The sequence below is a fragment of the Salmo trutta genome, chromosome 16 (assembly GCF_901001165.1).
Source record: "Salmo trutta chromosome 16, fSalTru1.1, whole genome shotgun sequence".
Taxonomy (NCBI): domain Eukaryota; kingdom Metazoa; phylum Chordata; class Actinopteri; order Salmoniformes; family Salmonidae; genus Salmo; species Salmo trutta.
In genome coordinates, this window is record NC_042972.1 from 38450823 (window position 1) to 38476730 (window position 25908).

Genomic DNA, 25908 nt, shown 5'->3' on the forward strand with positions numbered 1-25908 from the left:
GACACAAAACAGGAGACAACTACCCACAAATCCCATAGGAAAAACACCCCTCTTAAATAAGACCTTCAATTAGAAGCAACGAGGAGCAGCTGCTTCCAATTGAAGGTCAACCCCATTAACTAAACATAGACATAGAAAGACTAGAACTAACATAGAAAAACATAACATAGAACATACACCAAAAACCCCGGAACACTCTAAACAAACACCCCTCTTACATAAGAACATAGCCCACATACCCTGAAACACTCTAAACAAACACCCCCTCACACGTCCTGACCAAACTACAATAACAAATAACCCCTTATACTGGTCAGAACGTGACAAAAGTGACTAGTGTTCCGTTTATTAAAGTGGCCAATGATACCAAGTCTATAGGTAGGCAGCCGCGTCTCTGTGCAAGTGGTGGCTGTTTAACAATCTGATGGCTTTGAGATCATCCTTGATGATCTTTTTTGCCTTCCTGTGACATCGGGTGCTGTGGGTGTCCTGGATAACATTTAGTTTGCCCCCGGTGATGCGTTGTGCAGACAGCACCACCCACTGGAGAGCCCTGCGGTTGTGGGCGGTGCAGTTGCCGTACCAGGCGGTGATACAGCCCGACAGGGTGCTCTCAATTGTGCACCTGTAAAAGTTAGTGAGGGTTTTCGGTGACAAGCCACATTTTTTCAGCCTCCTGAGTCATTTACATTTACAGTCATTTACAACACTAACACTGTATTTCTGATCAATTTGATGTTATTTTAGTGGACAAAAAAATAGCTTTTCTTTCAAAAACAAGGACATTTCGAAGTGACCACAAACTTTTGAACGGTAGTCTCGTGTTTAAGCCGTTGAATTGCGGCTCCACTTTGTCTCTGTACTGACACTTTGCTTGTTTTATTGCCTTACGGAGGGAATAACAACACTGTTTGTATTCGGCCATGTTTCCAGTCGCTTTGCCATGGTTAAATGCGGTGGTACGTGCTTTCAGTTTTACAATATGCTAATCATTATAGAAGGCTACTAGATTAATCACAGAGATTGATTCGATTGGGCTTGTTAATTTACTTTATGCCCTAACATATCCCGTTAAAACCTACTGAGGTCATTTTTACCCTTCAGTTTACATACACCTTAGACAACTACATTTAAACTCAGTTTTTCAAAATTCCTGACATTTAATCTTAGTAAAATGTCCCTGTCTTAAGTCAGTTAGGATCACCACTTTATTTTAAGAATGTGAAATGTCAGAATAATAGTAGAGAGAATGATTTATTTCAGCTTTTATTTCTTTCATCACATTCACAGTGGGTCAGAAGTTTACATACACTCAATTTGTATTTGGTAGCATTGCCTTTAAATTGTTTAACTTGGGTCAAACGTTTCGGGTAGCCTTTCACAAGCTTTGCACAATAAGTTGGGTGAATTTTGGCCCATTCCTCCTGACACAGCTGGTGTAACTGAGTCTGGTTTATAGGCCTCCTTGCTCGCACACACTTTTTCAGTTCTGCCCACAAATTTTCTATAGGAATGAGGTCAGGGCTTTGTGATGGCCACTCCAAAACCTTGACTATGTTGTCCTTAAGCCATTTTGCCACAAATTTGGAAGTAGTCTTGGGGTCATTGTCCATTTGTCTTGAGATGTTGCTTCAATATATCCACATAATTTTCCATCCTCATGATGCCATCTCTTTTGTGAAGTGCACCAGACCCTCCTGCAGCAAAGCACCCCCACAACATGATGCTGCCCCCCCCCCGTGCTTCACAGTTGGGATGGTGTTCTTCGGCTTGCAAACGCCCCCTTTTTCCTCTAAACATAACGATGGTCATTATGGCCAAACTGTTCTATTTTTGCTTCATCAGACGAGAGGACATTTCTCCAAAAAGTACAATCTTTGTCCCCATGTGCAGTTGCAAACCGTAGTCTGGCTTTTTTATTGGGGTTTTGGAGCAGTGGCTTCTTCCTTGCTGAGCGGCCTTTCAGGTTATGTCGATATAGGAATTGTTTTACTGTGGATATAGATACTTTTGTACCTGTTTCCTCCAGCATCTTCACAAGGTCCTTTGCTGTTGTTCTGGGATTGATTTGCACTTTTCGCATCAAAGTACGTTCATCTCTAGGAGACAGAACGTGTCTCCTTCTTGATCGGTATGACGGCTGTGTCCTCCCATGGTGTATGTACTTGTGTACTATTGTTTGTACAAATTAACGTGGTACCTTCAGGCGTTTGGAAATTGCTCACAAGGATGAACCAGACTTGTGAAGGTCTACACATTCTTTTCTGAGGTCTTGGCTGATTTCTTTTGATTTTCACATGATGTCAAGAAAAGAGGCACTTAGTTTGAAGGTAGGCCTTGAAAACATCCACAGGTACACCTCCAATTGATTCAAATTATGTCAATTAGCCTATCAGAAGCTTCTAAAGCCATGACATCATTTTCTGGAATTTTCCAAGCTGTTTAAAAGCACAGTCGACTTAGTGTATGTAAACTTCTGACCCACTGGAATTGTGATACAGTGAATTATGAATGAAATAATCTGTCTGTAAACAATTTTTGGAAAAATTACTTGTGGCATTTACAAAGTAGATGTCCTAACCGACTTGCCAAAACTATAGTTTGTTAACAAGAAATTTGTGGAGTGATTCAACAATGAGTTTTAATGACTCCAACCTAAGTGTATGTAAACTTCCGATTTCAACTGTATGTATCATTCAACCGATTCATTAAATAACCTTTGAACTTTTGTTTAACTGTTAGGCTGTGGGAAATTAGACAAGAAACCTGCCTTTTTATACTGAGTATTATTTAATCCCATCTCTTTAAAAAGAAATAATCACTAAGCCAGCCCAAGCATAGATCAGGGACTCAATACAAAAGCACTCAGAGGTTCAAGCATTAAGAGGAGGCAAGTAACATTCATGTTACGTTTTTCTGGATGACGATCGAGAGGTATGAGTGGGCAGATAGAGTTATGAGGCGGAAACTGGTTGACCAGGAGAGTCGTCTCCAAGGAAATGTAACCATTTCAGTCAAAGCAACTGTGCTTGAAGTACTGTATGAATAATGCGTCTGTGTTTGTAACATGGCTAAGCTATGATTCTAAGTAGTGGAGAAGAATTGTGTTGACTCCAGAAGACGTTGTAATGCCTCTGTGGAGAGTTAATCACCCTGCCAGAATTGCCCAGTGCTGAAGGACTAAATCAAAACTCAATAAACAAATTTTGACAGTGTTCAGAGATAGATTTTATAACAGGAGTGTCTCTCGACTCCTCAATCCTGCACATGTCTCTTTTAATCTCCTTAAAGATCTAGTGCTGTGGTCCAGTGGATGAAAGCATTAATAATAATAAAAGTCAAATAAGAAGAAATCACCAGCATAGTATTTCCAATGTTTGCAGACTTTTTATGTGCACATTAGAAACTAACCAGAGGAAAACATAAGGATCTCACATGGTACTGTCCAGTACCTTTTAGGGCACATGTGTGGATAAAGAGAGTAATGGTACATTTTTGTACCCAACATTTTGAATATGAAGGTACAATAATCACACTCTCAAGAAAAGGGTAAGGTGTGAAGCTACATTTCTGTTTCCAAGGGTACAAATGTATTTAGTGTACCCCCAGTACCCATAAGGTACAGTGGCACATGTTTTGCCACATACAAGAAACGGCTTTGTCACTGAGGTGGTACCCTTTGTACCATAATCATTATCATATTTCCTAGAATGCTCTACTGCATGTAGATTTTTTATAATTGTTTTTAATATCTGCGTTTTTACATGTACATTGATTGATTGATTAATCTTATGCTACACAAAGATAAACAACTTACATTTTTCTAAACTAATCTAAACTAATTTAATCAGATTTTATGCACCCATTACTGAAATAGTTGTTCCAGTTTAAATGGTTTAAGTAGTCTCCTCACAATGTTCCTAATCCCGGCAGTCATTATGAATGAGGGTTGCAGGTGAATACAAATTCCAACTGTTGGAAATCCTAATTCTGTCTGGATTCCAATAGGAATTACATATCACTTTGCAAGCAGTATAATGCAACTTGCAAGTAGGGTTGCAAAATGCTGGTAACTTTCTCAAATTTCCCAGGTTTTCCAGAATTCCCTTTTGGAAGATTCCTGAAATTGAGAGGGAATAAGCAGGAAATCCATCAACCAGGATTTCTTGAAAATCTGGGTATCTTGCAACCCCACTTGTAGTCCTGATGTGCCTGAAATGGAATGAATTCAACAACTCTACAATTCACTCAAGGGCAAGGCACACTGGGAAACTATATTGGAGGCATGGCTTAGTGTGGCCGTGGCAGTTCATTATTTTTGTGTTGTACCTGTTTAAGTGGTCTATGGTGGAGGTACATTTTGTCACTTACTAGGAACATCCCACTGGGCACACGCTGGTTGAATCAGCGTTGTTTCCATCTCATGTTGAACCAACGTGGAATAGATGTTGAATTGACATCTGTGCCCAGTGGGATATGGCTTTGTCACTGTGGGGGTTGACCAGTTCCTACCTCAGATATGAACTGGGGGAAATTATGTTCCTATAACTAAAGGTACAAAGGATGACCTTACAGGATACAAACCAAGTGACAAGCAGTTGTTCTCCTTTAAGAACAAATCTAAACCTTTTTTTCTGAGAGAATACTGAATTGGCCTGGGTTTTGTGACTGCAACTTCAAACGCCTTTCTGCCTTTTGATGACACTAATTTGCTCTTTGTCAGTGCTGTTGCCTGGCATCTTATTACAAAACTAGCTGTTGTCAGCTCTATTTTCTGTCATATCTTTGCAAGCCCAGTCTTAGATGCTTTTCTAAATGTTTATCAAAGCATGTTCTGTGTTTATACAAATGCCATTTAACTGGTCAACAGTTTTGGTTAGCCTACATCCTTTCACATTGCAGCTTATGTGCTCAGTCACCATTTGTTTCTAGGCATGAGTTTTTTAGGTTGAGGCCAGTGGTGTAGTGGAGGGTAAATGCAAGTAAACAGTTTACCCATAATTTGCAGAAAACACATGTATTTTTTCCCTGCAACCAACGATCGTTTTACCCACATATTTCTGTACCACTACATCACTGGTTGAGACAAAATGTAACACGTAAGCGTAATCAATGGCTGTATACAAAGAGCTGTGCACTGACTGTGCATTCCTTTCTTTCACCAGTTATTCACCAGAACACTTCATTTGTCTGCTTGTAGCTTATTATACAAGGAACAAGCGTGTTGTTGTCACTAGGTACTGTAGAAGGTGCATCATCTTCCGTTTTAGATACTTTTAACAAGCTATTCACATAATACTAATAGTTCTCATGACATCCATTACAGAATCCTCAGAGCACAAGTAACCATTGATTGAAAACGGGAAGGATAATGACGGCTAATAATGAGAGATGATTAAGCTTCTTTCTCTTTCACTGTCTCACTCTCTCTCTCATGCGCTCTCTCTCTATCTCTCACCTTCTGACAGCACAATGATTCATTGTGGCAACATTAAGGTATATTTGAGCCATTGAGTGAAGAGAACGGGTTATTGTTACTAGGGTTGCAAAGGGAGGGTATATTACTGGAAACCTTCAAAGTTTGCCAGTTAATTACCAGAATTTGGGTATTTTTCAAGGATTGTATGTAATCTATAACAATACATCTAGCGGGCCTTTTGGGTACTTATTATTTTTACAGGTGTCTGTTATTCTATCTTTTTATTTAACTAGGCAAGTCAGTTAAGAACAAATGTTTGTCGAAGCTGTCTCGAATCCGACTGAAGCAGGTGGTGTGCTCTGGCTCCATTGTCTGAAGCATTTGGGGATGTAGAACAGAGGCGTGATTGATAATCACTTAATTCCACTGTGAAGGACCATGCATAAAGACCATTGAAAACCACAAACAGCTTCTCATTACAGCACAGCTACCACTGCCCACTGTCTAAATTACAGCCAGCAACAAGACTCATATGCTGACCCCCAAAAAAGTAGCCTGCTCAAGACATCTCTATAACAGTGGGGTTTTCATTGCCTTGAGCATGCTGATTAGGCCTAACCTAAAGTAAGTGAAAACTGGACGGTTAGGTATTTTAGGTAGGTGGATCAGTTTGACTTGTGAATATGAAGATATCAATTCCAATTTCTTCTACCTAAGGTGTATTTACAAATTTAAAGAAACGTTAAGAGTAATCAGTGTATTTCTTTCATAATGTGACCGAGGATTTCATAAAAGGGAATGCATGAAATGTAACAAAAGGTATTTTTCCCACCACTATGTAGTAATCCATTCTCCATTGTTAGCTATGCGTATAGTAAACCAATAAAATACAGAATAATTCCTATTCAATCATTGAAACTATTTTTAAAGCCTTCTATCTCCCAGAGAGTACCGTCTATCACGTATATACAGTACGTGTGTGTGAATAATCCTGAATTATTGAACCACTTCAAGATAACATATATAAGAAAAGAAAATAATAATGGGATTGTATGGACATCTGTAATGATGCTCTCTCCCTGGCACCTGAGGTTCATATGATGCAAACCTTCCAGGCCTTACACAAGGTATCCTCACTCTTACTATCTTGGAGTACATGCAGGGAAATTAGGGCGTGCCAATGATTCCTTCGGTACAAAACAATCTTGAGAACAACAGTTTTCTCTGTCAAAATGTATAGTATTGAAATTAAAGAAAGCATAAATAAAGAGAATGTACAGTAGTATTAACCTTGGAGATCACTACACTTAGTTTTTACAGCATTGGCTGAGTCCTTGTGACTTACAATGGGTACAGCACTCACTTCATTGTTTGGGAAAGTAGGAGAGATAGTGCCCCACACTGGTCAGGAGTAGATACATAAGATGGGACTGCATCAAATGTGCCATTGCTTCTGCAAATCTTGATCATATTTCCCCTCTCTGAATAGGAATGACACATCATAGAACTTGTCTTTGTTGTATGTTCTGGATCAAATCAAGGTGATTTATAGATTCAACTTTTTTAAATGTCAATGCAGTCAGCCATTCCATCACCAGTGACATAATTAAATGCTTACAGCCCACACAATATTTTCCGAAGAGCAAACAAGCACAAGTTCATTACACTATCCTGTTTCTCCACATTTCTTAGCAAATTGGTTTTCTACAGTACCCAAACAAAATGATGATTTATTGTGCAGGTAGGTAGTACAGAAGGTAATGGTGGGAGTAAGGTCAATGATTAGCTGATACTCTAGAGTTGTGAAAGTTGTTAAACGGAGTCAGTTTAGGAGGCGTTGAGGTCAGTGCATACCAGAACCTACAGTGCTCTTAATCTCCCTTGATGTTTCAGGTATAGGCCTACACAGTGCAGTCAACACAGCACTGATTAGTTGATTTATATTCAAGGCTCTGTATTTGTATTTGTGTTACTACTGTACAATATAAACTGTAGTACTACTGTATTATCTTGTTACTTGCATGGATACTGTACATGCATTGTTGTGCTACACAAGGAGATATAGTACACCATATGGAGGAGTCAGTTTAATCCCTTGATCGTTGTTTAACCAATGGCTGTGGACTGCCTATGATGTGCTGTAGCTGAAGGCCTATAAACCTGAAAGTGTTGTGTTCATGTTAGGAAGAGTGTTGGTTGTCTGTTTTCTCCCTATTGTTCACATGGTGCCATGCAGAGTCAATCCCAAGGAGCATGGCCTTACGTCACAGCTGTTTACACAAATTACTGCTATTTACACAGCAGAGTGAAAAGCCCCTGAGGTGGAGTCAAATCAAAGCATGCCTCAACAATCCCCTTTTACAGAAAATCTAAACATTGGTGTAAAATGTACTATATAGGGTAACGATACTTTGTTCTCGTGCAAATTGGTTCCAAATGTCCAAAGGTCCCGTAACTGACTGCGGATTACATTTTTGTCTTCAAATAAAGAAAAGTGAAAATCAAAAATCACGGTATGAGTAGGGAGCTTCACAACTAGCGATGCCAAGGGCAGTAGCTCTGCATCCTGATTTTAAAGCTAATATCTGGAGGTTATGTGTTAAAATAGGAGCTTGAATTTCCTGTCAAGAGATTAACCAGCCGGAGATCATTATATCCTCATGATGTAAGGAAAGTAAGGAAACTCCTGTAATATCATTGGAAATCCCTGCTGAACACCAGCACCGAGCAAACCCCTGACACATCTCCTCTTCACCAGCTCACTGGTGACTGAATAACCACATCCCATTATCACAACTTGAAGTTGTAATAAGACAATTGGAAAGGATATACTGTAATTCAACCCTCTTTCCGCTTTTTTGTTTGTCTCTCGATCTCTCCCCCTCTCCCCTCGGTCTCTTTCTCTCTCAGGTGTACTTTAAGCGGGATGGAGAGTTGATAGAGGTGATATCCTACATCCACCCCTCAGCCGAGGACGGCGGTGGCTCAGCAGGGGTGAGGGGTGCCAGGCCACTCATCAGCAGAGACCTGGACGACACCAAGCTGCAGAGGTCCCTCTCCCTGTTGGACCCCGAGGGCCGGCCAGCCCGCATGTTCACCGAGAGCCCTGAGCATCGTTGGACCCCGGGCCAGCACACCCAGGGTCGGCAGCAGAAGGAGCAGCCCAGCCCTGCCACGGAGATCATTCCAGAGACAGTTGTGAGCCGGGAGTTCCCTCGCTGGGTCCAGAGCACTGACCCACTCTACTACTTCAGCCACACTCACATCTCCCAGAGTGATGGCTCTGTGCTGGTGCAGGCCAGACTCACCTGGACCCTTAACCCCCAGCTGGACAATGACGCCATGTTCAGCTGTGAGGTCAAGCACGCAGCACTGTCCATGCCCATGCAGACAGAGGTCACACTGGGTGAGTACAACAGAAATATCGCACCCCTAACCCACTCCTCTCTCCTTGTTTCCCCATCGCCGTACTCAATCTCTGAGCCTCCTTATGTGTCCCTCACAAATCTACTCAGAACAACACTGATTTCCATTTGATGCTTAATTGTGTAGTGACTGACAAGGCAATTAATCGAGCTGTCTGTTGCTAAATTGAGTTAACTCACAACCGTTATTGAAGAAGTCAACCTGAATTAAGGAAGTCAAATGCGAATTTATACACAATCAGCCACGTGATGTCCTGTATTGGAGGAGGTTCTTGGAGGAGGCGATGCAGTGCTGATATGATAAACAGAAACATTAAGTTTACTGAGAAAAGAGTAAATGGTAGAGGGCGGAGTGTGGTGCAGTAAGGAGAAGCTGCTGCTGGTACAGGTACAAGTTACACTCTGTGTGCACACTTAATTTCCTCAGAGCGCCAGCTTTTCTCCTTCACACCTTTAGAGGGGCCTTCTCCTCCTGCTAGTGTCCCTTTCTCACCGTGGTGTGTTGACAGACATGGGGCGGCTCTAACCGCTCACCCTTTAACTGTGTGAAGCTTTTGGAGTTTTGCTGTTAGAACAACAACAACAGCGGAGCTAGAAAAACACTCAACCAACACAGAAGGACCAGTGTTTAGGGTCTATAAAGGATTTACCAATCATGGCTAACAAGTGCCTATGTGTCAGCCTGCATACTGCAAATAATACACATTCAATCTGTTTATAATTCTACCCTTGTATATTAAGTAACTTCCCAGTGAAAATCTCACTTTTAAAAGTTCATATTCTGTTAACGTCCCATACTCGTATTTGTGGCCAAAGCATCAATTGTAGAAGAAGAAAAAAACACACAGACCATTTAAAAATGCTTGCTATATCCTTATAGAACATGATGTCATCTTGTGGAGGATGAGCTGGCAAATCAGCAGTTTAGAGAAGGATGACCTGGTCAATTAGAGGTCTATTTACATGATTATATTTAATGACCGGTATTCGCCCACACCATTCTGTTGTTGGGATGCACCCACACAATTCCATCACAAAAAAGCTGCTTGTTAACATACTTAATTGCCATTTTTTTGGAAGGAAAACTATTTCATAAGGATATACTGATATTATCTGTCTTCTCAAGACAGATTGCTGAAATTATGATTTTAACAGCCTCCTCTTTCCTTTTGTTACATGTTGATGGTAAAAATACTCTGGACCCAGAGGGGTGTAGGCCCAGAGAAAGCCTTGCTTTGACAAGGTTTTTCTATGCTGTGATTCAAGCCATTCATTTACCAGTAGCTTTGTTCTTTATTGGGATGAAAACAGCTTCTCCAGACATTCCTCCTCACCACCCTGAGAGTCGAGAACAGAAATTGTGCATTTGTTGATTTTAATTGGAGTACACTTGAAATTCAAAGCATTCATAAACCTGCTTGGAGCAGACTGAACCTGGGGTAGTATGAGTGAGAGCTGCTGTTATAGAGTAGTAATAATAGCCAGTACATGTGTTGATAAACTGGAATAAATGTCACGTATTGTTAGAATTATGTCAACACTTCAAAACATTATCTCTAATATATGTATATCCTGGTTGGATGTAATAATCTAAAACTGGACACATTTTAAGTATTTCCCCCAGAACCTATCTTTTGATTATACAGTTTAAGCCAGCTAATTGCTCCTGGGACCTGTCACCCACTCCTGTCCCTTGGCCCTGGCTTTCAGAGCTGTGTTTGGTGAGGAAATTAAAAGGAACCCTCTGGGCACAGACATCAATTCAACGTCTATTCCACGTTTGTTCAATATAATTTCATAGCAATTACGTGGAAAGAACGTTGATTCAACCAGTGTGTGCTCAGAGGGAAGTTTTTGCACTGTCCATAGGTAATACATATTTAACTGATTTAATATCAAATCAAAGCTTATTGGTCACATACACAGATTTGAAGATACTATCGCAGGTGCAGCAAAATGTTTGTTTCGAGCTCCAACAATGTGGTAATACCAAGCAATAATAAAAATATAAAAAAGAATACACACATAATCCAGAAAAATGTATTAATTAATTAACAAATATCAGAACGAGCAATGCCAGAGACCGGTGTGACGATCGTTGTAAGGAGTAGACCAAGGTGCAGCGTGTTGAGTGCTCATGATAAATATTTATTTTTACTCAGAACACTAAAGCAAAAACAATAAACAAAGAAACACGAACGTCACGTTCTGCAGGCTTCACTGAGCAATACAAAAACAAGATCCCACAAACCCAGGTGGAAAAAAAACCTAACGAGGACCAGCTGCCTCTAATTGGAGATTATCCCAAACAAACCCAACATAGAAATAGAAAACTAGAAACTAAACATAGAAATACAAAACATAGAAAAACACCCCCTGTCACGCCCTGACCAACTCTACCATAGAAAATAACAGCTTATCATGGTCAGGACGTGACAGTACCCCCCCCCCAAAGGTGCAGACTCCGAATGCAACTAAAAAAACAAAAAACAAAAAAAACAAAAGGGAGGGTAGGGAGGGTAACAAGTGTCTATGGTGGCTCTGGTGCAGTACCCAGAACCTTATCATCCAGCGAATCCTCCAGTAGAGGAGGCGGCTCTGGTTCGGGGCGTAACCCCCGCTCCGCCCGCTGATCCCTCTGCTTCTGTGCCACCGGACCATGCATCATCGCCGGAGGTTCCGGGCTGCGGGCCGCCGCTGGAGGTTCCGGGCTGCGGGCTGCCGCTGGAGGTTCCGGGCTGCGGGCCGCCGCTGGAGGTTCCGGGCTGCGGGCCGCCGCTGGAGGTTCCGGGCTGCGGGCCGCCGCTGGATGCTCCGGGCCGCGGGCCATCGCAGGAGGCTCCGGGCCGTCTCAGGAGGCTCCGGTCCGGGGACCATCGCAGGAGGCTCCGGGCCGTCTCAGGAGGCTCCGGTCCGGGGACCGTCTCAGGAGGCTCCGGTCCGGGGACCGTTTCAGGAGGCTCCGGGCTGGGGACCGTTTCAAGAGGCTCCGGGCTGGGGACTGTTTCAGGAGGCTCCGGGCTGGGGACTGTTTCAGGAGGCTCCGGGCTGGGGACTGTTTCAGGAGGCTCCGGGCTGGGGACTGTCTCAGGAGGTTCCGGACTGGGGACCGTCTCAGGGAGCTCTGGACTGGGAATGTGCACTGGAGGCCTGATGCGTGGAGCCGGGACAGGTGGCACCAGACTGGTGACACGCATTTCAGGGCGAATGCGAGGAGCAGGCACAGGACGTACCGGGTTGTTGAGACGTACTGGAGACCTGGTGTGTATAGCCGGTATCAATTGTTCCGGAACTTCCACACACTTCTCAGGACGAGTACGGGGAGCTGACTCAGGTGGCACCAAACTGGCAACACGTTCCTTTGGGAAAAACTTGTGCATCCTCCACCAACTCAACAACTCTCCCATTTCTCTCTTCTCCAAATTCTCCCGGATTGGCTCTGGTTCACTCCTCGGCTCCGCCGACTGCTCCATGTGCCCCCCCAAAACATTTTCTTGGGATTTCTGTAGCCTTCCCTACTTTGTAGCTGTCCCCCTCCTTCGCTGCTTCCCTGGCAGGCTCTTTTCTCCGGACACTATTTTATCCCAAGCCCCGGATATACTCCTCCTGATCTCCTCATAAGACCAGGATGCCATTACATCCTGGGTACACTGCTTGGTCCTGTGTTGGTGGGATCTTCTGTGATGATCGTCGTAAAGAGTAGACCAAGGTGCAGCGTGTTGAGTGTTCATGATAAATATATATTTTTACTCAGAACACTAAAGCAAAAACAATAAACAAAGAAACACGAACGTCACATTCTGCAGGCTTCACTGAGCAATACAAAAACAAGATCCCACAAACCCAGGTGGAAATAAACCCTACTTAATTATGATCTCCAATTAGAGACAACGAGGACCAGCTGCCTCTAATTGGAGATCATCCCAAACAAACCCAACATAGAAATAGAAAACTAGAAACTAAACATAGAAATACAAAACATAGAAAAACACCCACTGTCACACCCTGACCTACTCTACCATAGAAAATAACAGCTTACCATAGTCAGGACATGACAACCGGAATATAAATATATATATATATATACATATAATGGTGTGTAAAGACAGTTTGGACAGTATATGAATAGAAAATGTGTGTACAGTGGTAGTTATATATGATGAACCATGATTGGAATACAGTATATATAAAGCGGGTAAAACGGTATGTAAACATTATTAAAGTGACCAGTGTTCAATTACTATTTACATAGGGCAGCAGTCTCTAAGGTGCAGGGTAGATTACCAGTTGATAGCCGGCTATAACAGTGACTAAGGTTCAGGGCAGGGTACTGGGCGGAGGCCGGCTAGTTGTGAGTATTTGATGGCCTGAAAATACAGTAGAAGCTGTTTCTCAGTCTCTCATTCCCAGCCTTGATGCACCTGTACTGTCTCCAGCCTTCTAGATGGTCCTTGATAATATTCTTCTTGTCCTTCCCATCTACACCGGCTGCTGTAGATGTCCTGGAAGGCAGTCAGTGTGCCCCCGGTGATGCGTTGGGCAGACCGCACCACCCTCTGGAGAGCCCTGCAGTTGCAGACGGTGCAATTGCCATACCAGGCGGTGATACAGCATGACAGGATACTCTTAATTGTGCATCTGTAAAAGTTAGTGATGGTCTTAGGGACCAAGCTGAATGTATTCAGTTTCCTGAGGTCAAAGAGGCGGTGGTGTGCCTTCTTCAACACGCTGTCTGTGTGAAGGGACCAATTCAGCTTGTCAGTGATGATATTTTCCTGGCACTGCTACACCAGGGCCATCACCTCCTCACTGTGGGCTGTCTTGTTGTTGTTGGTAATCAGGCCTACCACTCTTGTGTTGTCAGCAAACTTGATAATTGAGTTGGAGACATGGGGGCCAACCAGACATGGGTGAACAGGGAGTACAGGAAGGGGCTGAGCATGTACCCCTGTGGGCCCCATGTGCTGAGGATCAGCGTGACGGAGAGTTGTTGCCTACCTTCACCACTTGGGGCAGCCCATTAGGAAGTCCCAGTTACACAGGAAGGGGTTCAGACCCAGGGCCTTGAGCTTAGTGATGAGCTTGGAGGGAACTATGGTGTTGAAGGCTGAGCTGTAGTCGATGAACAGGATTCTTACATAGGTATTTCTCATATGCAGGTGGGATAGGGCAGTGTGCAGTGCAATGGCGATTATGTCTTCCATGGATCTTATGGCGAGATATGCAAATTGTAGTTTGTTTAGGGTGTTGGCTAAGGTGGAAGTGACAGTCCTTAACTAGCCTCGCAAAGTACCTTATGATGACCAAAGTCAGTGCTACGGGGCTATAGCCATTTAGTTAAGCTACCTTCACTATCTTGAGTACAGGAACAACGGTGGACATCTTGAAGCAAGTGGGTACAAAAGACTGTGATATTGAAAGATTGAATATGTCTGTAATTAGGCTGGGGTGGTATCCAGATTATCATATTGTCATATTGGTCTTCTTTCATCCCGGGATTTACGGTATTACCGGCTAGCACAGAAGGTGGTGCTAAAAACATAAGAATATCCCATTGGGCATCTATTCCCAGAATGCTAACAAAATTAGCACAGACCAATAGCAGAATCACATAGACACTGTTAGCTAAATGCTAATGAGCGAAAACTAACAAACTAATTGCAAAGACAAGCAAATACAGCTCATAAAGTAATACAAGCATAGCTAATTGCTACCGATTGGCGTTTTCGTTGAGTGTGGACATTTACAAGTGAAAGGGAACTAGAGAAATTGTGCAAATTAACTAAGTTGTGATGCATGCTTTTCAGAAGGAAAGGAGTAGAGGGGAAAAGCTAGCAGGAAGAAATTACAACTGTACAAATAACTCATCCAGAGCTCTTTGACTTCTGGCAGAAATCCATTATAAGATATCTGATGGCAAATATTTAGTAGTGAATTGCATACAAGTGTAACTTCATCACCTCATGTGTGCCGCACAACAGAAATTCGTCGATAGATACAGAACGATATGGACTCACCATCTCCCGCTTTCTCTCATTGTGCTTTAACAAACAAACACGTGACTGGCTCAACTGTTCTGGGGAACTACGGTAAGCTTTATAATGTAGTGTATTGCACTAAGTTGACTGCAGGTATTTACTTATGAAGTAGCTACTAATATTCTAATTTATGGAAAATCTTTGAAGAAATAGTTTTGACTGTATTGAAAAACCATCCCGTGTTTTTTTCCAAATACCCCGGTATACGGTATATACTGTATACCGCTCAAGCATATCCGTAAACCCTCCAGCCAGCTGGTCTGCAAATGCTTTTAGGACAAGGCTTGGGTTAACATGCTTAAATTACTTACTCACATCTGACATGGAAAATGAGAGCACACAGTCCTAGTGACCGTCGGGGGCCCGCGTTGACGGCTCTATGTTGTTTTTCTCAAAGCGGGTGAAGATGTTTAGCTCATCCGGGAGCGAGGCGTCAGTGTGGCTGGCTTTCCATTTATAACCCGTGAATGTCTGGAGTCCCTGTCACATACAGTACCAGTCAAAAGTTTGGACACATTCAAGGGTTTTTCTTTATTTTGAATATTTTGTAGAATAATAGTGAAGAGATAAAAAACGATTATATAACGCATATGGAATCATGTAGTAACCAAAAAAGTGTTAAATAAAGTAGCCACCCTTTGCCTTGATGACAGCTTTGCACACTCTTGGCATTCTCTTATCAAGCTTCATGAGGTTGTCACCTGGAATACATTTCAATTAGCAGGTGTGCTTTTTTAACAGTGAATATGTGGAAAGTGAATTTCTTTCCTTCTTAATGTGTATGAGCCAATCAGTTGTGCTGTGACAAGGTAGGGGTGGTATACAGAAGATAACCCGATTTGGTAAAACACTAAGTCAATATTATGGCAAGAACAGCTCAAATAAGCAAAGAGAAATGACAGTCCAACATTACTTTAAGACATGAAGGTCTGTCAATACGGAAAATGTCAAGAACTTTTGCAGTCTCAAAAACTATCAAGCCCTATGATGAAACTGGCTCTCATGAGGACTGCCACATGAAAGGAATACCCAGAGTTTCCTCTGCTGCAGGGGATAAGGTCATTAGAGTTAACTGCACCTCAAATAAATGCTTCACAGATTTCAAGTAACAGACACATCTCAACATCAACTGTTCAGAGGAGACTGCATGAATTTTTTATTTTTTATTTAACTAGGCAAGTCAGTTAAGAACAAATTCTTATTTTCAATGACAGTGTAGGAACAGTGGGTTAATTGCCTTGTTCAGAATGACAGATTTTTACCTTGTCAGCTCGGGGATTCGATCTTGCAACCTTTCAGTTACAAGTCCAACGCTCTAACCACTAGGCTACCTGCCACCCCAAATCAGGCTTTCATGGTCGGATTTCTGCAAAGAAACCACTACTAAAGGCCACCAATAAGAAGAAGAGACTTGCTTGGGCCAAGAAACACGAGCAATGGACATTAGACCGGTGGAAATCTGTCCTTTGGTCTGATGAGTTCAAATTTCTGTCAAATGTGTGTCTTTGTGTGACGCAGAGTAGGTGAACAGATGATCTCTGCATGTGTGATTCCCCCCATGAAGCGTGGAGGAGGAGGTGTGATGGTGTGTGGGTGATTTGCTGATGACGCTGTCTGTGATTTATTTAGATTTCAAGGCATACTTAACCAGCATGGCTACAACAGCATTCTGCAGTGATATGCCTTCCCATCTGGTTTGCACTTAGTGGGACTATCATTTGTTTTTCAACAGGACAATGACCCAAAACACACCTCCAGGCTGTGTAAGGGCTATTTGACCAAGGAGAGTGATGGAGTGCTGCATCAGATGACCTGGCCTCCACAATCACCCGACCTCAACCCAATTGAGATGGTTTGGGATGAGTTGGACTGCAGAGTGAAGGAAAAGCAGACAAAAAGTTCTCAGCATATGTGGGAACTCCTTCAAGACTGTTGGAAAAGCATTCCTCATGAAGCTTTTTGAGAGAATGCCAAGAGTGTGCAAAGCTGTCATCAAGGCAAAGGGTGGCTACTTTGAAGAATCGAAAATATTAAATCTATTTTGATTTGTTTAAACACTTTTTGGGTTCCTACATGATTCCATATGTGTTATTTCATAGTTTTAACGTCTTCACTATTATTCTACAATGTAGAAAATAGTAAAAATGAAGAAAAACCCTTGAATGAGTAGGTGTGTCCAAACTTTTGACTGGTTCTGTACTTCTCAAGTCTAAGCCGTTGAAATGCGACTCCACTTTGTCCTTGTACTGTCGTTATGCCTCTTTGATTGTCTTACAGAGGTTGTAGCTGGTCTGTTTGTCTGTTTGTACACGTCCATGCTCCCAGTTACCTGTCTATGGTTAAATGCGCTTTCAGTTTTGCGGAAATGCTGCCATCTATCCACGGTTTTTGGTTTGGATGAGTTCTAATCGTCACAGTGTGAACAACATCCTCTATGCACTTCCTGATGAACCCCGTCACCAAGTCAGTTTATGTGTCGATCCTATTCTCAGAGGCGACCTGGAACACCAGTCCGTGTGATTAAAACAATCTTGAAGGAAAGATTCCGATTGGTCAGCACAGTCCCCCAAAACGCTCTTGTACGTTCTTGAACAGACTTTGAGGTACCTTTGCTCCGATTTGGTGGGTGTGGCGAGAGGTGGCTTGAAGCAATGAATGACATAAAGGGCATCGGAGTCAGTTTGCAAATTCGATGACGCCCCACTCTTTGTGAAAGACTTGGAAAGCATTCCAAGTAGCAATACAGTGAAAGTACACACTTCAACTTGCTAACATTCTGCAATGTATGAGAAATACAAATTACGTACTAAATGTCTCATGACAAGAGTTGTGAATAAAGATTCCCTATCATTAATATAGAAAATAGTCAACAAAATTATTCCATCAACTATCTGACCCAAACGAAGGACGAGTTAGTGAACACAAGATCTGGATGGACAAAAGGAAACAAGCAAAAAACAAGCACAACAAAAAACCATACCATCCAGCATCATTGCAAATAAAAATTCCAACAATATATGGTGATGAACAATTATTCCTCCCCCCCTTTGAGAGGGATGAGTTTGGAACAAATGAGAACACTCTAAAACAATCTGTATAGTGTTGAGCAAATAGTAACATACATTTTGTAAGTTCAACTTTTCATCAGTCGCCACACCTCTCCTGGCATCAGTGACCCCAGAGTACTTCCGTGCTAATGTTTCGTCCTGGACATTGCCACGGCGAAGGTGTGAGATGCAGATATACAGCCAGCCATACGGATAATGCCAAATTGAATCAACACGCCAAGCTATTCGCATCTTTATCACTGACTTTTATAATCATTCACATTTCTTCACTCACTATTTTTCGACTACAACTCAACCAGACAGTGCTGCAGGTTCTCTGTCTATTTCTGAGTTATCAACAGTCATCCAAAACTGTAGAGTCAGAGGCTAGGCCTGCTGATGTTTGGCTGAATCACAAAGCACACCCGATGCAGAGAGTGCTGTTGTTTACTGAGAGCACTGTGTGTCCACTGACCCATCCCACAGTGCTAACAGTTCCAGGCTGTCCAGTGAGGAGGTTGGGTTGCTGGTCAACATCTTGGGAGACTAGGGCTTATTTTCCTGTGAGGCCAGGGCCATCCCAGGTGCCACAGTATGTCAGTCACATTGCATGCTGTTCTAATCAAAGGTGATGACGTTGGACGCCAACTGTCATTGTTGGAGTGTGTCCCAGAAATTAGACATCATCCTCTCAACGGTGCCAGCAAGCACTGTGACGCCATGACACCAGTACTGAAAATACCTTTCGGACGGTAAATGGGAGGAGGGAAGCAGGCAGTGTAGCAATCACCCTCCCCAGGTAACTGGACAAATGATATCTTCATCATGGACTTCAGACAACTTATAGTGTAATACTGTAATTTTGATGTGTATGATGAGCTTGATTCAATGTCAAATCTTTCATTTAGGGCTGATAATTGATATGTCTACTTTAGGCCTAACTGAATACAAGTGCTGGACTATAGTTTCCCCAGTTCTGTCCAGTTCTTTCAGATAATTGTTTTTCCACATTTAGGTAGCCTGACTTAATGCATTTCATTTCAACATAGTAACTGTAGGGAGTCGTTGTTGTCCTTGAGTTATGTATTGACAAGCTTCAATCTTGTCTTGCATCTATCTCACCACTCTGTGCTCTACGCGGTAACGCCATTATCTGATTCACATCTCTGGAGAGAGTAACAGAAGTAGAAGGAAGGAGATCCTGTTATCTAAAAGGGTCACCTGACTTGATATACTGTACATTGAACAAAAATATAAATGTAACTTGCAACCATTTCAATTATTTTACTGAGTTACAGTTCATATAAGGAAATCAGTCAATTGAAATAAATTCATTTGCCACTAATTTATGGATTTCACATGACCGGGAATACAGATATGCATCTGTTGGTCACAGATACCTTAAAAAAAGTAGGGGTGTGGATCAGAAAACCAGTCAGTATTTGGTGTGACGACCATTTGCCTCATTCTCATCTCCTTTGCATAGAGTTGATCAGGCTGTTGATTGTGGCCTGTGGAGTGTTGTCCCACTCCTCTTCAATGGTTGTGAGAAGTTGCTGGATATTGGCGGGAACTGGAACACACGTCAATCCAGGGCATCCCAAACATGCTCAATGGGTGAAATGTCTGAGTATGCAGGCCAGAACTGGGAAATTTTCAGCTTCCAGGAATTGTGTACAGATCCTTGTGACATAGTGACATGCATTACCGTGTAGAAACATGAGGTGATGACTGCGGATGAATGGCACAACAATGGGTCTCAGGATCTCGTCACTGTATCTCTGTGCATTCAAATTGCCTTTGATAAAATGCAATTGCGTTCGTTGTCTGTAGCTTATGCCTGCACATACCATAACCCAACCGCCACCATGGGGAACTCTGTTCACAACATTGACTTCAGAAAACCACTCGCCCACACGATGCCATACACGCTGTCTGCCATTGGCCCGTAATAGTTGAAACCGGGATTCATCTGTGAAGAGCACTTCAGTTGTCACGCCCTGACCAGGGGAACTCTGCTATTTTGGTCAGGGTGTGGTATTTCTATGGTTTATTTTCTATGTTTTGTTATAGCCTTTCTTTGTGGTTTATTTCTATGTTGGGCTCGGGGGTGATTTCCAATCAGACAGCTGTCGCTAGTTATGTCTGATTGGGAATCACATTTAAGTTCCTTTCCCCCCACGATGTTTGTGGGTTGTTGTCTCTTTGATTTTGAGCAGCTAACGTATCGGTATTTTCTTGATTTTGTGTACGTGTTTATTTCGGTGTAAAAGAATAAACATGTGTTCGCTCCCAGCTGCGTTTTGGTCCGCTTCCTCGTTACCTGACGCCGAACGTTACAGAACAACCCACCGAACCAGGACCAAGCAGCGGGAGGATAAGGAGCGCGAGAGATGGGCTCGCGAGGGGAAGGAGTTCTGGACCTGGGAGGAGATCATGTCGGGGAAAGGACCCTGGCGGAAGGATTCCCAGGTCGAGGAGGTGATGCCAGCCGGTGGAAGGAGTCGCAGGCGGCGGTCGAGGAGGCCCGGAAGACACCCCCAAGAAATTTTTTTGGGGGGGCTAATGGGGTGGTCCGGAAGGGCAGAGGAAGAGCCCAGACCACTGCTCTCGTGGGGGATAACGGCGAAGGAGGAGGCAGAGATGTGGCAGGTCCTGGAGGACCTGCGTAGGGACAGCGTGGAGGAAGAGCCTTGGGTGGCAGAGGTGCGCACGGTATCGCCAGTGCGCCTGCACAGCCCAGTGCGCTCTGTGCCAGCGCCCCACATTTGCCGGGCTAGGGGGAGTGTTCAGCGAGGACGTGTTGTGCCGGATCAGCGCTCCTGGCCTCCGGTGCCCCTTCTCGGTCCGATGTATCCTGCGCCGAGGACGCGCACTGTGTCTCCGGTACGGCTGCACAGCCCAGTGCGTTCTGTGCCAGCGCTCCACACTTGCCAGGCTAAGGTGGGCGTTGAGCCAGAACGGGTGATGTCAGCTGTGCACTCCAGACCTCCAGTGCGCCTCCTCGGTCCAGGATATCCGGCGCAGCTTATGCGCACTGTGTCGCCGGTGTGCGGTCACGGTCCAGCATGTCCTGTGCCAGCACCTCGCCCTTGCCAGGCGAATGTGGTGCGTGTCCACAGTCCAGTCCGGCCCATCCCTGCTCCCCGCACCAAGCCAGTGGTGCATGTCCCCAGTCCTGTCCGGCCCATCCCTGCTCCCCGCACCAAGTTAGTGGTGCGTGTCCACAGTCCAGTCCGGCCCATCCCTGCTCCCCGCACCAAGCCAGTGGTGCATGTCCCCAGTCCTGTCCGGCCCATCCCTGCTCCCCGCACCAAGTTAGTGGTGCGTGTCCACAGTCCTGTCCGGCCCATTCCTGCTCCCCGCACCAAGCCGGTGGTGCGTGTCCCCAGTCCTGTCCGGCCCATCCCTGCTCCCCGCACCAGGTTGGTGGTGCGTGTCCACAGTCCTGTCCGGCCCATCCCTGCTCCCCGCACCAAGCCAGTGGTGTGTGTCCCCAGTCCAGTCCGGCCCGTCCCTGCTCCCCGCACCAAGCCAGTGGTGCGTGTCCCCAGTCCAGTCCGGCCCGTCCCTGCTCCCCGCACCAGGTTAGTGGTGCGTGTCCCCAGTCCTGTCCGGCCCATTCCTACTCCCCGCACCAAGCCAGTGGTGCGTGTCCCCAGTCCAGTCCGGCCCGTCCCTGCTCCCCGCACCAAGCCAGTGGTGCGTGTCCCCAGTCCAGTCCGGCCCGTCCCTGCTCCCCGCACCAGGTTAGTGGTGCGTGTCCACAGTCCTGTCCGGCCCATCCCGGCTCCCCGCACCAAGCCGGTGGTGCATGTCCCCAGTCCAGTCCGGCCCGTCCCTGCTCCCCGCACCAGGTTGGTGGTGCGTGTCCCCAGGCCAGTCCGGCTCGTCCCTGCTCCCCGCACCAGGTTGGTGGTGCGTGTCCCCAGGCCAGTCCGGCCCGTCCCTGCTCCCCGCACCAGGTTGGTGGTGCGTGTCCCCGGTCCTGTCCGGCCCGTCCCTGTTCCCCGCACCAGGCCCACGGCGCGTGTCCACAGTCCGGCACGGCCTGTGTCCGGTCCACCGGTGACCAGTCCTGTTCCGGTCGGCGGCTCCGCTCCGGAGCCTGAGCATGCCGCTCCACCGTGGTCCAGTCCGGGCCAGAGGGGTAGGGCTAGGGTGGAGGCAGGGGGAGAAACACGCCCGGGGCCAGAGCCTCCACCGAGGGTGAGGCGCCCACCCGGGTCCCCCCCCTAATAGACTTTAGGTTGGTGCGCCGGGAGTACGCACCGTTGGAGGGGGGGGTACTGTCACGCCCTGACCAGGGGAACTCTGCTATTTTGGTCAGGGTGTGGTATTTCTATGGTTTATTTTCTATGTTTTGTTATAGCCTTTCTTTGTGGTTTATTTCTATGTTGGGCTCGGGGGTGATTTCCAATCAGACAGCTGTCGCTATTTATGTCTGATTGGGAATCACATTTAAGTTCCTTTCCCCCCACGATGTTTGTGGGTTGTTGTCTCTTTGATTTTGAGCAGCTAACGTATCGGTATTTTCTTGATTTTGTGTACGTGTTTATTTCGGTGTAAAAGAATAAATATGTGTTCGCTCCCAGCTGCGTTTTGGTCCGCTTCCTCGTTACCTGACGCCGAACGTTACATCAGTGAGCATTTGGCCAGTGAAGTCAGTTACAATGCCGAAATGCAGTCAGGTCAAGACCCTGTTGAGGACAACAAACAAGCAGATTAGTTTCCCTGAGACAGTTTCTGACAGTTTGTGCAGAAATTCTTTGGTTGTGCAAACCCACAGTTCCATCAGGTCTCAGACGATCTCGCAGGTGAAGAAGCCAGATGTGGAGGTCCTTGGCTGGCGTTGTTACACCTGGTCTGCGGTTGTGAGGCCGGTTGGACGTACTGCCAAATTCTCTAAAACGACGTTGGAAGCGACTAATGGTAGAGAAATGAACATTAACATTGAATCCCTGCACTCAGCATACCAATTGCACGCTCACTCAAAACTTGAGACATCTGTGTCATTATGTTGTGTGACAAGACTGCACATTTTAGAGTACAATTTTATTTTTCCCAGCTCAAGGTTTCTTGGCAAAGGAGAAATGCTCACAAACAGGGATGTAAATACATTTGTGCCAAAAAATGTAGAGAAATAAGCTTTTTGTTCGTTTTTCTGGGATCCTTCGTTTCAGCTCATGAAACATGGGACCAACACTTTACATATTGCGTTTATATTTTTGTTCAGATATTTTCAAATGTGATGGAGGATCTCCTAATCCATTAGCCAGATGCAGGGTAAGAAACAGTGTCTGCCCAAGAAAAGGCATGTTTCATTAGTTTCGGCCGACGCTTTGTGACGTGATTTATGGGTGGAATTTAGGTCATTTATCTGTTTTATTTATTTATTTTAGTTTCACTCATCAATTGAAACAAGCACATTGTGATTTATATTGAGAAGAGTGAATTTGATTCATTGTAAGGTTCCTGAATAACTAGATGTTGGCATGCATATCTGACCTATTTAGGATTCCCCTCGTCCAACCAAATCTCATTACTTGTATTTGGTTCATTGTCTAACATACGGGATCAGAAAGCGTGCTATATGGTTATCTAGAGGGAAATTGTCAGTCAACTGAAGCGATGCAGAACCAGTTTATGCAGGCCCAATTTAAGCCCCTACGACTACCACATCACCACAGAATTACAATTTGTCCTCCTGCTACAATGCTGTATAGTAAATCACTAAGGTTGCATAGTTTAATCTTAGATGGATGATACTCAATATTAAAGCTGCGAAATGTACATTTTTGGGAGACCAGATCAAATTCACATAGAAATGTGAGGTATAGATCTTACTGAAAGCAAGTCTAAGAAGTGGTAGATATGTTCTATGTACGCTATTTCTACGCTTCCTGTTCTTAAGTTTTGTTTTTGAGTCTTTTACTTTCAGTTTTGTACTCCAGCTTCAAACAGCTGAAATACAACATCTTCGGTTATTGAACAGATATTTCACAGCAGTTTAGATGGTACAATGAGTCTCTACAAGCGTTTCCCAAACTCGGTCCTGGGGACCCCAAGGGGTGCACGTTTCGTTTTTTTCCCTAGCACTACACATCTGACTCAAATCATCAAAGCTAGATTATTTCTGCGTATTTCACCTTTAAATCCTATGCAAATCATTCAATGTCTTCATTCAATCTCTGCTCCATACATAATCCATATAGGCCCCTCTGAAAGTGAACAATATGAAAGCTTCCCTGTCCCTTCTCCTGAAACTCCAATTGTTTCAATAGTAACCTAATGGATACCATCTGGGGGCTCCGTCTGTGCTAAGACAAGGGAATTAGTTATCTCGCTGCCACCACACTCCTACTGGTGCGCTCCCATTCTCCTCCAGTAATGACTGTCTATCCAATTTAATCCCCTCTCTCTCCAAGGGGGAATAAATCTGCAGTGGCCCTAGCTGTGGATGAAAGGACATGGAGGTCCCGACCCTCTCGCACCATGACCTTAATTGACAGGAAATTGTATTCGCCTCGCTCTCCCCTTCTTCCCTCCAAACAAAATAGGTGCCTCCTGTATTTACTTGACATGCCACTGGGTTGACACTTCTTTTCTCTTCTTTTCTCTTTTCTTTCTCTTTCTCTCTCTCTCTCCCAGCGGCTCCTAAGGGCCCCAAGCTTTTGATGACCCCGACCAGGGCAAAGGTAGGGGATACGGTGCGCATCACCGTGCAAGGATTCCAGGTAGGCGCTGGGGTTCCTGGGGTAAGTGCATGGGGGTTTATGAAACCGGAGGGCCATGTTCAGTTTGGGATAGGAGGGGACAGGGGAGATGTGCAGTTAAGCCTGTCGAGCTTTCTGATATAGTGGCCATTCTTACAGGGTGAGTGATATACCATACGTCTTCTCGGTCTAAAGCTAGCATACTGTTTCTTGTTTGGAAATAATCATAAGTGCACTATTGGAAAAAGTGACGTGTTAGAATTTTTTGGGAATTGTTTTATATTTTCACATTTATTTTTTCACTGTTGGGTTCTGACTATGCCTCAAGGCAATAAACTATTTCAATGAAAAATAAATAACCCATTCAAAATCTGTTTGTTTATGGATTGCTCCAATTCTATGATGTTCTTTTATTTTCTTAAGTATAACTCCTTAAGGCATGCATCTCAAGCTAGCTGTTAGAGGATTGCTCAGCAGAGCAGAGTTCGGGTTTGTACCTGCTAGAGCATTCCAGTCAGGAGATTGTCCTTGTGTAACTATCATCCTCTGCCCCCAAAAATGATATGTTTCCAGTAGTAGCTGATCCCCATCTCAGTGACAGGAATAGGGATGACACAGTGTTGGCGCTGCCTGCTAGAGCCAACCAGGTAGAGAGTAGAAGGAAATTTCTGATAGGCCATGCTAATGGACCAGCACACCAATCCCCTTTGTTACTTTTCATTCACTGCTTCATGAATTTCTGGGCATGATAGCACTGTGTGTTTTTATAAAGTGTTTGTTTTTCATTGCTTTATTCTGGTTTGCTGCTTTCAATCTAATAATGGCACTTATTCGGTGCCTTAGGTTTAGTGTAGCAGTTTAGAGCCTGGGCAGATGTATACGACTATCTCCACCCACTAATGTCATATTATTTGAAGATCTCCTTTGAATAGTGTTAAGAATGGTCACTATAAACAGGCTTGACTGGGACATACAGCCAATTGGGCCCTTCGGAAACAAACATCCGTGCATGGAGATTCATCCCAAAGAAAATCTCCCTTATCCTTCACTGGACCAAGGCTCTAGGGTTTCACTAGTAGATAAGATTTAGTGCTAAGACATATACCTCTCTTGCCTTCTCATAGTGTGATAAAAAAAATATCAGTATCCCCTACAGTTTATAATATCAGAATTATACATAATCACACAGGGTGGGCTTTTAGTTTTCTTTCCACTTGATATGCTTTGTCCCCACTCTGTATTAATCCATATGAAGATAAGAAA

The 25908-nt window shown here is 44.3% G+C and overlaps 1 protein-coding gene across 2 annotated transcripts in view; it reads left to right on the plus strand.

Moving 5' to 3' along the window:
* Positions 1 to 25908, plus strand: part of LOC115150716 (immunoglobulin superfamily member 21) — a 261570-nt gene that overhangs the window by 222235 nt on the left and 13427 nt on the right. The window contains exons 6-7 of one of the 2 annotated variants that reach the window (XM_029694268.1): positions 8330 to 8825; positions 24581 to 24687. In XM_029694268.1, coding sequence (XP_029550128.1) covers positions 8330 to 8825; positions 24581 to 24687 — 603 coding nt within the window. The remainder of the gene's footprint in view (positions 1 to 8329; positions 8826 to 24580; positions 24688 to 25908) is intronic. The other variant, XM_029694269.1, reaches the window with a different exon arrangement.